General features: G+C 45.3%; 4 protein-coding genes across 4 annotated transcripts; 2 read left to right on the forward strand and 2 right to left on the reverse strand.

The window, feature by feature from the left end:
- Positions 1 to 986: 986 nt before the first annotated feature.
- PtrM4_150130 (Dimer-Tnp-hAT domain containing protein) lies at positions 987 to 3,182 on the reverse strand (the record flags this gene model as incomplete). Its single annotated transcript, XM_066110036.1, has 4 exons — positions 987 to 1,709; positions 1,761 to 2,384; positions 2,434 to 3,087; positions 3,132 to 3,182. 4 exons carry the CDS (start codon positions 3,180 to 3,182, stop codon positions 987 to 989), a joined length of 2,052 nt encoding a protein of 683 aa, XP_065960019.1.
- Positions 3,183 to 3,982: 800 nt separating this feature from the next.
- Positions 3,983 to 5,185, reverse strand: PtrM4_150140 (DNA-pol-phi multi-domain protein; the record flags this gene model as incomplete). Its single annotated transcript, XM_066110037.1, has 5 exons — positions 3,983 to 4,268; positions 4,315 to 4,642; positions 4,691 to 4,960; positions 4,999 to 5,029; positions 5,075 to 5,185. The coding sequence occupies 5 exons, from the start codon at positions 5,183 to 5,185 to the stop codon at positions 3,983 to 3,985; spliced, it is 1,026 nt and encodes a 341-aa protein (XP_065960020.1).
- A 510-nt stretch (positions 5,186 to 5,695) lies between these two features.
- PtrM4_150150 (HHT1, Histones H3 and H4) lies at positions 5,696 to 6,268 on the forward strand (the record flags this gene model as incomplete). The annotated part of the gene is made up of 3 exons (XM_001938542.2): positions 5,696 to 5,885; positions 5,934 to 6,116; positions 6,165 to 6,268. The coding sequence occupies 3 exons, from the start codon at positions 5,696 to 5,698 to the stop codon at positions 6,266 to 6,268; spliced, it is 477 nt and encodes a 158-aa protein (XP_001938577.1).
- Positions 6,269 to 10,996: 4,728 nt separating this feature from the next.
- On the forward strand, positions 10,997 to 16,441 carry PtrM4_150160 (PRP38-assoc domain containing protein; the record flags this gene model as incomplete). Its single annotated transcript, XM_066110038.1, has 4 exons — positions 10,997 to 13,341; positions 13,395 to 15,338; positions 15,419 to 16,334; positions 16,400 to 16,441. 4 exons carry the CDS (start codon positions 10,997 to 10,999, stop codon positions 16,439 to 16,441), a joined length of 5,247 nt encoding a protein of 1,748 aa, XP_065960021.1.
- Positions 16,442 to 16,518: the final 77 nt, after the last annotated feature.

A 16,518-nucleotide genomic window follows, 5' to 3' on the forward strand; every position in this document is an offset into this window, starting at 1 on the left:
GTCCTTTATATAGGCGCACTTAATTTAACATCTAGATCCCCTATTAGCGCAGTCGCCCTTAAGAAAGATTCTACTAATACGCGTAGTCGTCTACAACGTCTCGTGCCTTAAGTAACTAATTATTCTGAAGTAGTTATTCCCTCTTAATTATCTACGTTCGTAGACACTAGTTGCGTAGGAGATTTATTAAGTTACGTTAGGCGCTCTAGCCCTTCGCTACGTAATTGAGTAATAACTAAATTACCTATATCTAGATCTCTAATTCTATTAGGTTAATGTATTCCTTATTAAACACTAGATAGGAAACGCTAATTAGTGTCTATTCTAGAGCTATATAGCTTAGGTATCTACTTTAAAGTTATAAGTATATCCTAGATTCTAACCTATATTAAATTCTTAAATAATTACTAGCTAGTAAATTACGTTGCTTAGTTTTTACTTACCCTTATTCTTAATTATCTAGCTAGCTAGCCTCTAGTTTAGGTCCTTTAGGTAGCTTACCCCTAAGATTACTCTTAGCAGTTAGATCTATCGTCTAGATTACCTAATCTCTAAGAAATAGGATATTAATATCTACTCTTAGATTATATAATCCTCTAATTTTAAGTATATCTATAAGTTTAATTACTTATTCCTTTAGTATCTTATCCTTATTCTTCCCTATATAGAAACGAGTCTCGTTAAAGAATATATTGCGAGAAGTAATTACTTAATTAGTAATAAGAATCTATATCTACGCTGGCAAATGGGTTGGGTATACCCAGTCTTGGGTTGGGGTTGGGTTGGGGTCGCACAGACCATGGGTTAGGGTTGGGTTGGGGTCGCACAGACCATGGGTTAGGGCTGGGCTGGGGTCGCACAGACCAAGTGGTAGGGTTGGGGTTGGGTTATATTTTTTGGGTACTTTAACGGAACAACACTTAATTAAGATAATGTGTACACGTTGATGATATAGTAGATACATAAAACGAGATATATTAACACAGCTAATTATCACGGTAGCGCTGAGGACGCTGGCGCTTTCGAGGTGGCAATTGACGCTCCTCCTGGACCTCTTCCTCCGACTCTTCTTCTGTAGTCTGGTTCTCCTCATCTATATCGAAGGTATGCTCTAACGAGGCTGGAAGCTCAAAAAGATCATTAACCTCGTCAATTGGCTCTCCATCCTCCCCTAATTGAGCAACTAGGTAGTCTAGACCCTGTTCTTCCTCTTGAGATATTGTATCCTTAAGAACCATTATCTGCTGTATTGTCCGGGCAGATAGTCGGTGCCTCCGACTACCAATAACATCCTTAGCAACATTGAAAACTCTTTCAACCCCAACCTGAGCAATTGGTATTGCTAGTATATCCTTCGCCACTTGGGATAGTCGTGGGTAGGTAGGCTCGTTCGTCTTCCACCACTCTAGAATATCGAAAGAGTCATCTGTCATTACACAGGCAGTACTAAGGTAGGACTCTCCTTCTTGGCGGGTTGGGCCAGTTGTCTTGTCTGATTCTACTAGTGAAGAGTTCTGGGAAGAAAAGCTGTTTAACGCTGATGTAGGGGGAGGAGCTGGCTTTCTGAACCACTCATTCCCAAGTGACCTCCTTTTGACTATGCTAGAGCCTGGGGTTGAACCTCTCCCGTCCGTATTATCATAACGATCAAGGTAAGCAAGAAATTGGCCTCGGTAGAGATGCTTGTACTGTGGCTCCCATGAATCGTCCTATAAGCGTAATTAGAGCGTGACTGTGATAAATAGCTGTGATAATCATACTTCATATGCTGTAAGCTTCTGCGTTGGATCAAGGATAGTGGCACAATTAAACAAGAACCCACGTTCTGCGTCTGTCTTCGAATAGTACTTGCTCAGTTTTAGACGACCCCTGTCAGCTGCAGCTCGTACTACGTCTAGCCATTCCCTATCATCTTGATTTTCTTCATCCTCATCTAGGTCCTCTGACATTTTGTCCAAGAAATCAAACAGTCGATTGTACATTAACCAAATATACTGAATCTGGGGCTTCTCGTTCTGGCTGAGGAAGCTAGTTGCTGTTTTAAACCGTTTAAGCATCTCAGTAACGAGTTCGAGATGATGCCACTCAGTCGAAGATAAGCGGAGGCGTTTAAGATCCCGGAAATCAATCTCAGCCATTTGATTGTTGTCTAGAGAGCTATCCAGGTGACTACCTGGCCTTAGCAAGATTTCTTGTTTAAGCCATTCATCAATATATTTTTGGATTTTGAGCGCGCGCTCTAACATGTCGTATGTTGAGTTCCATCGGGTTTTCACGTCGCGGATAACAGATAATCGCCCCTTTGGCGGTAGATGTTGTTGTACCGCAATAAACCGCTCAAAGCGTTGAGGTGATACGTCAATAGCGATACAAATCGCCCTTATCTAGTCTATTATTAGTATGTGATAAATGAATGTGTTAAAAGCGAAATACCTTGCGAAGGGAATTTGGGACTGAAATATGCGTCTCAATGTCCTGTATATGACGTCTCTGTAGGGTATCCCTTGCTCCTAACTCTGTAGTTGCTGCTAGCCGAAGGTGTTGGATAATATCCTGGACAACGAGGTTGATAATATGGGCAAGGCAAGGGATAGTGTTTTCTCTGGCACTCCACTGAATGTCGACTTCTTGGAGTTTAGACTGGAGAGTGCGAGCAAGTACGCTATTGTTACTAGCGTTATCACAAGTAATAGCTAGAAGCTGGGTTTTGGTCTTTGTATCCAGAAGAATATGCAGTACCTCGTCTGCCATAGAAGTACCGGTGTGCCTGCCGCGCATAGGGAGAAAGTCAAGTAGCTTTTCCTGAAGTTTCCAGTCTTTGTTAATGTAGTAACCCTTTACCGCAAGAAAGCAGAGGTGATTAGCTGCAGACCAGGCATCTAAGGCGATTGAGATCTTTGTTGATTTTCCAAGATCTCGAAGGATAGACCTTTTTGCTTCCTCATGTTGACTCTTGAATATCGTCTTGAATTTACAACGACTAATTATCACAGTATCTGGTCGAAGGAACCGAAGAAATCGATGGAAAGATGGTCGTTCAACTGTTCGGAATGACCAGTTGCTGTCGATTACTACCCGTACAAGCTCCTTTTCAAAGGTAGTAGTAGTGTAAGCTGGTATTGATGAAGTACTGTTTCTTTGTTGACGTTGGGATAGAGTAGAGGCCGATAAGTCTGCCTCATTATGAATAGGAGTAAGGACATTTCGACAGCTTTTTGTTTTAAGATGAGTAATAAGGTGCTTTGTCCCAATACCACCTAGATTTGGATGCTGGAGTGCAAGACTACAGTTGTAGCAGAACACGTAGGGGTGGCCAGTTCGAAGCTCAGCAGCTTCTCCAAATCGTAACCATACTGTGCCATAGCGAGTAGGAGAGTTCCATCGTGGGTTATCATTTTTAGGGTTTATACCCCAGCTAGTATTACTCCACGACGCTGTCCATGTCCCTAAGATCTCACTTACACTATAATCTTGCAGAAAACGATTATTTGGATATTTCACTAATCCAATCGTTCTCCTGTCACCCCCCTTTGTAACCTGTGGAGAATTGATTTTTAAACAGTTGAGGTCCTCCGGAAATTCAATATTAGTAGGATTAGGCATAAGCTCAATAGACTGTGCAGCTATGTCCATCGCTTCTAGAAAGTAGTAGAATAAGGCATTAATAGTAGTAGCACACAATAGGAAAAAGTTGAGAAGTTTAAGTTTGGATGTAGGACTCAAGGCTTCTCACGCTCCTCTCAGCTTTGCTTGCGCTATGACGCCTGTAATTTAACTTGAAACCTTGGCATATTACTAGCGGAATAACATTTTTAATGCCTCATAGTAAACACATAGATCGTCAGGAGTGCACGGATATTAATCTGCATAAATGACAGATCACAATCTTAAGTTAAGATTATATGGCGCAATAATCCGTGTTAATTAGTTGTGATAACTGCTTACTATCCCTCAATGCTTGAAAGTGTCTTAGCCTAAAACTCTAATTATCAGACTCAGAAGCGGCATCAGAATCCGGAAACCCCTCAAACTCAGAGTCCTCAGATTCCTCAGACTCCTCAAGCGCTGCCTGCTTCTGTACAGCAGCCCACTGGTCGTCATCCTCGTACTCGTCTTCAAGTGAATTGAAATGCTCCTCAAGATCAGAGTCATAGTCAACCTCTTCTTCACACTCATCGCTATCGTCACCTTTAACGTACGGCTTATCAGCCTCCAGCTCAATATCAGCGTCACCAAGTAAGTCGAGAATGCTAGGTGGCTCCCGTTGCCTTATTATATTAGTATCTCTGTGATAAAAGGATGTGATAAACTTACTGCCAGTCATTATCAGTTACGACTTTCATCTCATCAGGTGTAAGTTCCTCCACGAACTTCTCAAACTCTCTCTTAGCCTCCTTGCTCTCAAAGTCGTTGTTGTTAAGCTTTGCTAATCCTTCTTGATAGGTCTTTCGAAGAATCTTTTGCAAAACACCACCTGAGCCGTAAATTCTTGCTATTCCTCTACCACTAATGTCATGGGTGGGCTTGTCATCTTTGCTAAGCACTTTCGCAATCGTGATCTCGTGTTTTCTCATATCCACCTGCTTAGTGATCGCATCCCATTTACGATGCACATGAGTTAGGTTTGTCTCTAGCCATTCAGCTATAGTCTATTAGCAGATGTCTATGATAAACAGCTGTGATAACTTACCAGACTTTTTCTGGGTAAACCGCTTCTCTGAAAGTATATCCCACTCTTTCTCTAGCAGCTTAGCCTGTCTAGCACTATTTGCTAATTTATACTTAGGCTGTTGCAAAAGCGATTTCTTCAGTTGGTACTTCGCGGAGCGGTCGGCTGTTCTAACGCTTTCAAGTACCTTCTCCTCTTTATCGAAAAGAGCTTTGCGTTCACGTTGAGCAATAGCACGGGCGCTACCACTCAGAGAGCCAGTATAGGGGACGCTCAAATTGATAGGTCGGCCTTTTCGTAAACCCCACTACCTCTTTGATCTAAGATACCGTCAATCTCGTCAGCTTCACACGCAAATCCCTGCTTATATTAGCATAAGCTGTGATAAATGGCTGTGATTATTACATCGGTAAGCTGCTCCCACTCATCTTGTTCGAACCCAGGCGGAGGTTCAAGTTTGATGGCTGGAACTAGGCCTTCAGGTACGTCGCCGACTTGCTCTTTCGCGACAGGCATGGCGGGGACTGTGATAATGCGCTGTTGTAAATGGGGTGTTTTCAATGTAGTAAAGAGAGTTATTAGGTGTTGGGAGTTACTGGGCGTCAGGGGCTGGAGAAATGGGTAGACAGCATTATGCTCACCTAGAAATGGTCCGTGCGCTGCTGCCTGCGCTAGCGCGAAAACGCGGAAATTACCCAAAATGACCAACACATCGATGATTCCTTCATTTTTGGGCTGCACGCATGCGCGAGCTCGGCGTTTATCACAGCAGTTTAACACGTTTGTATGATATGCTCGCTACTGATTTTGCAACAGAAATGGTTGTATGCGATCGTGAAACAGCAAATTACGTCATGCAGTCCGTGCGCTGCTGCCTTTACTAGTGCGAAAATCGGGAAATTGCCGTCGCCCAAACTTTCCAGCTACCTAACTCTTTCAGCCTACTACTTTCTTAATTGTCGACCACATTTATCACAGTAATTAATCACATACGTCGCCTACGTTCATCATCTACTCTACTACGCAATGGCAAGGACAAAACCACGGCCTAAGGTCACCGGTAAAGCCGGCCGGGGTGGTCCTGATGGCAAGACAGTTACTGGCGGCAAGCCGGCTCAGAAGGCCCTTGCTAGTAAGGCTAGACGTCAAGTAGCAGGAAAGTCTACGCGAAAGGCACCTGTAGCTGTTAAGAAGAAGCGCAAGTTTAAGGCCGGCAGTAGGTTATCACAGTCGTTTATCACAGCTATTTTCTAATTTAGCTTAGCTGTCGCATTACGGGAAATCAAGAGATACCAGAGAGGTTTTGAACTACTCTTGCGAAAACTCCCCTTTTCCCGCGTAGTGCGCGAATTTGCACAGGTGCACAAGGCCGATATCCGCTTTCAACGATCTGCAATCGAAGCTCTTCAGGAAGCTACAGAAGCTTTCTTAGTTGGTTATTTTGAGGGTATAGTCTATCTACCCTATACTATTTTTCATTTAATAACTTTTATAGACTGCAACATCAATGCTATTCACGCAAAGAGGGTTACTATTCAAGAGAAGGATTCTCAATTGGCTAGGCGCTACTTTGCGCGCGAGTTACTAGCTTTTCTCTAGATTATAAGATATATCTAGATACACGTGCTTAAATGCTAGCTGGCGAAGCCTCTGTATATTATAAATGAAACTAGTTAATGCTACACTGTGTTAATCTACTGTGATACTATATAAACTTTTCTTTTATTGAAATCTATATTATACATCTTGCAATTTTTTTACTATAACCCAACCCTAACCCATGGTCCGTGCGACCCCAACCCAACCCCAACCCAACCCTAAGCTTGGCGCTGACAAATGGGTTGGGGTTGGGTTGGGGTCGCAAAATTTCTAACCCAACCCCAACCACACCCCGACCCATTTGCCAGCGTATCTATATCCTATAGAGATTAGACGCTTAATAGCTAGCTAAATAGTTCATATAACCCTTTAGATTAACTTTAAATCTATAAAAAATCTCGCCCTACTATATGGTCTTAATCTAAGAGATATACGCGGTAGCTATAGGCGTAGATCTAACTCTAATCTAGTTATAGATCCGTAGTGCAGTGTCTAATCTACGTAGGCTCATACTATTTAAAGTACTACCTAAACTAGCTCTTAAGGATTTTATTAGGAGATTAGTACTAATAGACTATACTAGGGCTTCTCGCGTATAGGTAAGCTGCTATATCTATAATCTTAGGCTAGAACTTCTTAGGGAAGTTTACACTAAGGCGTATTTTAATTAACTTTATAATTAGCTCTTAGCCTACTTACTTTACTAAGCTATTTAGCTTATATATATATAGTAGAGGACTAAGAATTTTAATCTATTTCTCTTTAGTCTATTCCTTGTATCTTAATCGCCCTGTCTAAGGCAAGGTAGTAGTATTATTATCTTAATAGATTTCTATAATCTATAAGTTATACTTCTATTTTACCTAAGCTTTAAAGGTTATAATTACCTATATAATCTCTAATAGAGTGTTCCTATAGATATTATAATTGAAGATTTTACCTAAAAAATCTTCTTTTATAATTAGAGTAAACTACTTATTTAATCGTCTTTTTAGAAAATCAAACAGATCCTACAAGACTTGATAGAATAGTTAGGGGGATCGTTTTCTTAGTCTCTAAGAGATCACCTATGTAGCATAAGTAGTAGTATAATACTTACACTCTAGCTATTAGGTGCCTTTAATCCTAACGTTCTACGTAGCTTAGGCGAGTGCCTAGAAAGCCTTCCAACTTAGGTAGCCTAATCTTTAATACTATAAGAACTTATTATCTGAGTAAAGTTTTAGCTAAGCTAATTGTCTTATACTATTTAATCATAGTAGTATAGAAGAATAGCAGAATAGCTGTCAGATCGTGAGTATCGGTAGAGACATTGGCTGCTGGACACTTCGGCCCGACTTCGGCCCACCTTGCGCAGAGCTTAGGTATACCTTCGTAGCAGCTATGTTCGTAATCAAGAACCATCACCGAACAGAATGCATTCCTAGTTATCGTTATTTCCTTTCAGCACTAGTGCTATAGACCTTCCAACAATAGCTTATATTTAATAAAGACTAGATTATAGTTAACGTAGAGCTTTTTAAGAATAATACTATACTCTATATTCTTAGAATAGACAGTCTAATTAAAGCTAGTGTACTAATATCTAACCTTCCTAAGTAAGGCTTTAGAAAAAATGTTAATATAAAATCCTTTAATAACTATTACGTTCTTAAGTAATAGGTCTTCTAGACTATCTAGTCTATTAAAGAAATCTTTAAACAGTTGATTACCTACCCCCAAGACTAGTAAAGATTAAGTACTAGCCTTAACTATTAGGTAGTCTAAGCATTTCTTATAAGTTCCTAAGACTAATAGGTCCTAATTATTAGTAAAATAGAGCGCGCTACCGCTGTCGGAGATCGTGCTATAAGAAAATAGGTAACTACTATAGTTAAGGTTAAAGATAGTATTACTTAGATCTCCTAAAGTGCGAGGATTAATATTATAAGCTACGATAGTGTTTATAGTCTTAGACTTTTTAAATATTTACTAAGTAGAATTAATTTTCTATTTAGCTTATTTTAGCCATGTAAGAAGCGTTAAAAACTTAGAACTATAAAGCCTTTAGTTAATTATCCTAGTATCTAAATTAGATAAATAGATCAAAGTAGGTCCTAGATTAGATTTTCTAGTAATTACCTATTAAAGCTTATAGTATTTAATAGGCTCTTGTCGCGGAAATGGACTTGATGTTGGACGTCGGATGATCACGTGATCGGATCGGGTCTTTGAGACTCCGGATCCGTGCCAAGGGACTGATCCATCATGTACAAATACCGGACCAGCCGTCTGATCTTTCTGATCCTTAGAGCAATCAATGATCCCACTCTTGAACGAATCTGATCGGTGTCATCCCAACTATCATAGTACTTCCATACTCCTCTAGTTAATTCTCTAGAGTTTCCTCTACTTAGAATAGATTTACTACTAAACGTAAAGAATACTTTCGTTAATCTACCTTTTCTACTAGATACTTTATACTCTTATATAGTTAAGTTAAACACTCTAGCTATATTATTAAGGCTTATAGTTAGCTAACCTATAGCAAACGTAGCCGTAATTATTTATTATAAATTACGTGCCTAGTTAGGAGCGATCTTTACTGCTAACGTATCTAGAAAGTTAGTAATAGCGAGATTACTTTTAACTTTATAAAGTTTAATTACTTAAGCTTTTATATAGAGAGCCTGCTGATTATTAAACTATTTATCTATATTAGATCAACTAGTTTTAGCCTTCTTTAAGTAAGCCCTATATTAGATGCGTAGGAGGTTCTTAGTGTTTAAATCTAATAGCGAGAGACGCTTCTTAAGCTCCCTAACTACAGCCTATAGAGTAGATGTTCCGCGTAGGAGCTGTATAGTAATTAGCAAGAGTAAGTTCTAGGAAACTGTACAATTAATCTACTTATTAATATTTGCGATCTTTAAAGCCTTCCTAACCTACTAGTTATATAGAACTTTATAGACGTAAATATTCTCCTCGTAATTTTAAATAGCGATCTAGTAGGCTGCCTTCTTATAATTATACTCCTTAAGAGAAACATAATATTTAGGCGTTAGCTCTAAGGTAGGCGTAGTAAGCTTAACTAGCTTAGATAGAATAGCTAGATAGACTAGCTCGAGGGATTTAATCGCTGGTATAAGAGTGATAACATTTAGGTTAATATATTCCTAGACTCCGCGATCGCGCAAGTGTTTCTTAAGTAGTAGGAACTATCAATGCTAGTCCTTATAGGTATATAGGATAATATTAGGTGCTAGGATTTTAGGGTAGTAATCTATAATAGTCCTCTTTATCTTAGAACTAATTAATAGACTTAACGAGAACAGAAGTAATAAATAGAGAGAGATAGATAGAGTAATAATCTAATCGTGTAACTAACGTGAAAAAGGTGCGTAGGGAGAATTAATACTGCGATCTTAAAACGCCGGGCTTATAACCATAATAGTTAGGATAACACTAATTAGATTTGTTTAAGAGTAGGATTATTAATTGCTCTAAGGATTAGAAAGATTAGACGGCTAGTCCGGTATTTATACATAATAGACTAGTCCCTTGGCATGGATCCGGAGTCTCAAAGACACGATCCGATCATGTGATCATCTGACGTCCAACATCAAGTCCATTTCCGCGACAGCTCTTATGCTAGCGCACGCGCTTACGTATAAGGCTTAACTAAGCCTTAAGCTCACGCGCGTTGCTCAGCGTTTAAGCTACCTAGGGAGCCTCTAGCAGAGCTGCTGCTAGAGGAGGAGTAGGTGTACGCAGCTATATATCTAGCTTTAGTAAAATAGCCTCTAGTTATAGAGGAATAAAGCCTACGATGCGGGAGGCTAAGTAGATGTTAGCTAGTGTAAATGCTGTATTAAACGCTATCTTAAATGCTAGTAGAAACTCTAGCTTAGTGATATAGTTTATGTAGTTACGTATAAGGCTCTCTACCTTATAGCTGTACACGCGCTTTAATAGCGAGAAGCAGCTAACATTGTGTACCTAGAGTAGGTAAGATAAGTAAGGAGGTATATAGTGTCATGGATCAAACCCGCGACCTCTAGTAAGCGAGGTGGCCCGTGCGCCTTAAGCGAAGGCCACAGCCGAACACCAAAGTTCGACCCGCGCAGGTCTTCGAACCTGCACGCAATATCTCACTTAGTACTTAATACAGATACGGTCATCTCAACTATTGACGTCCCTCACACTATATTGCGTCTACCATACGGTACCTAGGACACGCGCGGAAAGTGACCGCACCGAAGAACTCAGCGCGCAATCAGTATTGCTCGTGACAGCAACCCCGCAACCCCGCGGCTGAGACGGCGACAACTCGTCCCCATCTTCGGTCACAGACCCGCATCAGGATAGCTCGCGCGCCGCCAACTGGGACTTTGAGGCTCTGTTATACGACTGCGGAGTGGAACTCAATTGTCATTGGCCCTCGTACGCGCGCGATACAAGCTATTGTGCTGACAGCGGAAGGCGTGTTGTGCTGGAAGCCCATCATCGAAGGACGTTGCCAGTACCGCGTCGCGATTGAGAGTATCGCGATTGCACTGGAACGATTGCGACGGTATCGCATCACCTTGGTGACTGGTAGACGGTTTGGCTCACCGCTTTACTTCGAGCAAGGAGTCAGGAGTGTGACAGCAAATAATCAGCTGTGCTCCCCGCCCACATTTGACGCACTCTCTCACAATCATAACCACTCTCTTTCTCCACCTACATTAACCACACCCAACACCTTAAATGTTTAGAACTATCAACGCCATTAGCGACAACGTCTCTACCGGCGGCCGCCACCCCCGCCGATCTAGCGACATGCAGCCTCCTCCACAGCCCAGCGTGACTGACTTCCCTATTGGCCGCAAGAAGCGCAAAGACAAAGCGCCCGCGACCCCCCGCAGCCAAGACTCCAGCCGCGAGCGACCTAAGGATACTGCATCCGACACCCAACAAACTATTAGCCAAGGCCCCGCTCCTAAGCATGAGCCTGTTCGTCGATCCGAACCAGGCCGTCGAAGCACCTTCGGCTACCCCGCACTTCCAGTTACAGAAGGAGACAGCCAAGAGCCCACAATGGTACCACACGACCCTGCCGACATCTACGATGTTATAGTTGGCAGTTGTCGACTCCAATCCCTCAGAAACAAGAACGTCTTGTCTGCCAAGATTACTCACTCTGAGTTCACGTTCATCACTATTGTACAAAACGAGACTGAGGATGAATTTGAGCTGTACCTAGGCCGAGAATCTCCCCTGGAAGAATTCCAAGTCCCCGTCTGCACTGACGACGACTTATTGGAGCTAGCCACTTCAAACACCGCGTTCCTGCGCTCTCTAGCTATTGAGCTCATGAAGTTCGCCGCTGCTTGCGCTCCTATCCTGGACGCGAACATCGATGCAATAACCAAGGAAGCTCACGAAGCCGCTGTTAACCGCTTACGCCTTCGCATCACTAAGGCTGAAGCTAAGCTTAGCTGGTACGAGAAGGAAGTCTCAAAGCTGACTGAGACTATTGAGACTACTAATGCTGAGTTGGAACACACCAACCGAGAGCGTAATGAGCTTAAGCTAGAGGTCGAGCGCTTTTATCGTCCTTCATCCTCCAAGACCGCCGGTTGCACTAACCCTACTCACCAAGACTGGTATGAGGACTGGAAACACGAAGAAGCGCAGTCCATTAAGTTCCACGGCCTGTACGAGGAGTTCTTCAGGAAGCACCAGGAAGAGCGCGCCCGCGCAGACCGCTATCACCAGCAGCGCGCAGAACGCGACGCCGACTACGAAGATGTGGTCGCCCAGAACTGCGCACTTGAAGAACAACTTGTCCAAGCTACTGAGAATACCCGCAAGCTAGAGACCTCTCTAACTCAGCAACAGCGTGAGTACAATGACGTTGTTGCGCGCCTTCAGCGATATGATCATAACTTCCGCCCGTACACCTTGCAGCGTCGCGAGGACCGCGGTCGTAACAGTCATCTATCTACTCAGCGCAACCGACGACACGAGTCACCTGAGCGCCGTACAGATCGCCGCACTGCATCACCTAACCCGTATCCTAGCCGACAAGCCACTCCTGTTGTTACTCGGCCTGCGCCTCGCCCTCGCGGCGACTCTCACTCAAGATCGCGCTCCCGCTCCCGCCGAGATCGCGCGAATCCGTTGAACCAAGATCCTCACCGATATATCCCTCCTCCATACAACGGCCAGCAATCAGTACAACAGGCAGCGTCCACAGTTGGAGGTCTAAGCCTTTCCTTTAAGCTCCCCGACATTGAAGTCTGGAAAGGCAACGATGATACCAAGAACTACGACAAGTGGCGTCGGTCAGCCATCCAGAAGTGCGAATCTCTGCCTGAAGACAAGCAATTGGCCTACTTGGAGATGAAGGTGGACGGCGCAGCATGGCAATATATTGACGATCTCAAGTTCGAACACTACTTGGACCTTCTTGAAGGACTGGACCCATACTACGCGCGCTCTACCTACGAGAAGGTCTCAGAAGCACAGTCGCAACTCGCTGATGGCTCTCTCAAGATGGGATCGTCTGAATCCTTTGCAGATTGGCGTGGGCGCTTTATGAGCGTGTGTCGCCTAGTGAAGCTTCCAGACAGCGCCATGATTGGCCACGCTCGCGCTTTCCTGCGACCTGGCCTCGCCGCCGCCGCCTCACACGCCTTTGACGATGAGCAAGAGAATGCTCTTGTCAAGTTCCTTGACGCCGCCCGCAAGTCTGATCTAACACAGAAACAGATTAATCAAGGCAAGACCGCTGCTGACAAACCTCGCACCAAGCCGCGCACGCGCTCCCCAAATGATCGTAATCCTGCACGAAAGGCTCGCTCTGGCCGAGGACAACATCGCGAAGCTACTACGACGCGCACAGAGTGGCAGAAGGACGCAATGGCTAAGGCTAAGGTCTGCTTCCGTTGTGGCGAGACTGGTCACCAGGCGCGCGATAAGAAGGGTTGCGCAATCTTAGACTGGGACCAAATCAAGCCTAAGCTTAGTAGTATGCATCTCTATGCTATGGGAGCGGACTTCGACGCCGAAGACGACGACTCTAATGCTTCCACTGAAGAGGAGCCTGAGTTGGACGACATGGGCGAGCCAGTTTCGGAAAACTAGACGCTCCTGATAACAGTCGCATTCAGGAGCTAGACTGGCGCAAGGACATACAACAGAACCGCGAGACGCGAGAAAACCATAACCGTCTCAAGGTCGCTGCCGCCAGGATACTATCTCCAGAAGTCGGAGATCAGGACAACTCACAAGACGTCCAAGACCACTACATCTCTGCGATCGCCGTTAAGGGCCATCTTCGATCTACTAAACAACTACGTTACGACTCCTACACCCTCACTTCTTCTAAGGAATGGAAAAAGACAACTACTCTTATCGACACAGGCGCTAGCGCTTCCTTTGTGAACAGGCGATGGGCTAAAGCCATGGGCCTGCCCATAATGTCTACCTCTTCACCTATCCAGCTTTCTCTCGCGGATGGGAAGGTTGTTGATACATTGAATGAAGCCGTGGAAATCCAAGTCAAACACGGCAGCCACTTATCACCAGTCGTGTGCTTCGTCGCTGACGTAGGAGACTTTGATCTTATCCTTGGTATGACTTGGCTGGAAGACCACGACCCCGGTCTCACCTTCTCACCGCGGAGCATGAAGTTCTCTTCTTCACATTGTACTTCATGTTGTCTCGACCACGGTCTCCCTGAGACAGTATACGGCGACGGCAAGACTCCATCACTTTCAGAATCTCGGCAAACCACGCCCGTGGGCGAGATCTGCATTATCACCGCCAAGGCCGCCTACCTCATGGCTGCGCACAACCCAGACGAAGCCATCTGGGTTGAACCACAAGACTGGGAGAAGCTTGCTGACCCTCCAGACGACAATAACGATTGCGATTTAGACTCCTTCAAACGCAACATCGCCCGCCTCGCCGCCGTCACACAAGAGGACTACGACCACTATATGAACAAGATGGAGAGTCCACATATGACGGAAGCGGAGATCCGCAAACTGGTGCCAGACTGGTTGTACAGCAAGATGCCAGACTTGTTCAGTCCTATACAAGCAGGGAAGTTGGCACCTCATCGCGAAGGCGTTGACCATGAGATTGACACCGACGGACGCATTCACAAGCCTAAGATCTATGGGCTCACACGAACGGAGACCAGGGCCATCAAGGCCTACATCGACGACATGCTCGGACGCGGATTCATCCGACCGTCCACATCTCCGTACGCGTCACCTGTCTTAGTTGTCAAGAAACCAGGTGGCGGACTTCGCATCTGCGTTGACTACCGTCAGCTCAACGCCATCACCAAGAAGAACCGCAACGCTCCACCCTCCATCAAGGAAACGCTGGCCCGCATGGCCAAGGTACGATGGATGACGATTGTCGACGTTGTGGCTGCATTCAACACTGTTCGGATCAAAGAAGGCGATGAAGAAAAGACAGCCTTTCTCACTCGGTATGGGCTATACGAATACGTTGTCATGCCCTTCGGCCTCTGCAATGCGCCTGGCACTTTCCAGACCTTTATCAATGAGACACTCCGCGAGTACCTTGACGATATCTGTACAGCTTACCTCGACGACGTCCTTATATACACCTGCGACGATGACGAGTCAGTTCATGAAGCCGACGTCATCAAGGTCCTCTCTAAGATACGCGACGCTGGCCTCCATCTTGATCCCACGAAGTGCATGACCACAAAGCGCCTCAACAGACGCCAAGCCCGTTGGGCGGAATTCATGGCAGAGTTCAACTTCATTATCAAGTACAGGCCAGGCAAGCAGGGCACGAAGCCAGACGCTTTGACAAGGCGTCCTGGCGACCTACCCGAGTCACCCGACGACATCCGCCGTCGGCATCAACTCCAGGTAGTCATCAAGCCTGACCAAGTCGATCCTGAAGCGCGCGTCTGCACCATCAACATCGCCAAGGATGGAGGTTCTCGCCATGCAGTCTACCTCGCAAATCTCATCACACAGCGCACCCTTCCTGACTCTATCCCCGCAGTCGCGCAAATGCTGTATCAACTTAGCGAGGAAGACAACATCTCTGAACGGTACGCCGTCCTCGCCGCACTGCCTGGCATCGAGCCTGAGGGGGAGAAAACGGCGTCTCCCATGACCTCACGAGCAAAAGATCGCTCTGTGCAGCCGATAACGTTACAATCTCGCCTATTACAACGCCAATCGCCGCAACTAGTGCGCCCGCGATACCAAACGAGACGCCCGCCGCAATTAATGTGCCCGCGCCACCGAACAACGAGCTGACTATTGATGCTCTGCTTGACAATATCAAGGCAGCATACAAGGATGATAAGGTGTTGCAGGCGATCGTCAAAGCCAAGAAGGACGGCCTACGACGCCTGCCGTTCAAACTCATACATGGAGAAGAGCACCTCAGGCTGGAACTTGGCGATTGCGAGATCACCGACGAACTACTCTATGTGCGCAACAAGGTCTACGTCCCCGCCGGCGCCGTTCGCACCCAAGTTATTGAACAAGCCCACAAGAGCGTCTGCGGTGGCCACAGCGGCAAACATGAGTTATACTCCAAGCTGTCGCGATGGTATTACTGGCCTAGGATGACCACGGACGTCGCGCAATATGTACGCGCGTGTCTGACTTGCAAGAGGAGCAAAGCATACCGAGAAGGCAAGCATGGGCTGCTGCATCCGCTACCAATCCCCAGCAAATACTGGTCCAGCATCTCTATAGACTTCATCACTCACCTGCCGCCCTGCAGGCATAACGGTCAAACGTTCACTGACATCCTCGTGGTAGTCGACCGACTCACCAAGAAGAAGAAGTTCATCCCAATGGCTAGTATGACCACCGACGCCCTTGTGGTAGCCTTTATCGAATACATCTGGCGAGAAGAGGGCTTTCCTGAGGAGATTATCTCAGACCGTGGAGCGCAGTTTGTCTCTTACTTTTGGAAGCGACTATGCCAGCGTCTGGGTGTACGCCCGAAGTTCTCGACCGCTCACCATCCCCAGACTGACGGACAAACCGAGAACGCGAACTCCTACCTCAAGCAATACCTACGCGCCTATGTCAACTACGAGCAGGATAACTGGGCGCTTTTTCTGCCAATAGCTGAATTCGAAGCCAACTCCAGCACCAGCAGCACAACTGGCAAGTCGCCTTTCTTCGCGACTAAAGGATACAACCCACGGAGTGGCATTGAACCCCCTGCGCCAGCGCCAGGCGCTGCGACCTTGACTGCGCCTGCGCAAC

This window comes from Pyrenophora tritici-repentis, chromosome 9, assembly GCF_003171515.1.
Source record: "Pyrenophora tritici-repentis strain M4 chromosome 9, whole genome shotgun sequence".
Taxonomy (NCBI): Eukaryota; Fungi; Ascomycota; class Dothideomycetes; order Pleosporales; family Pleosporaceae; genus Pyrenophora; species Pyrenophora tritici-repentis.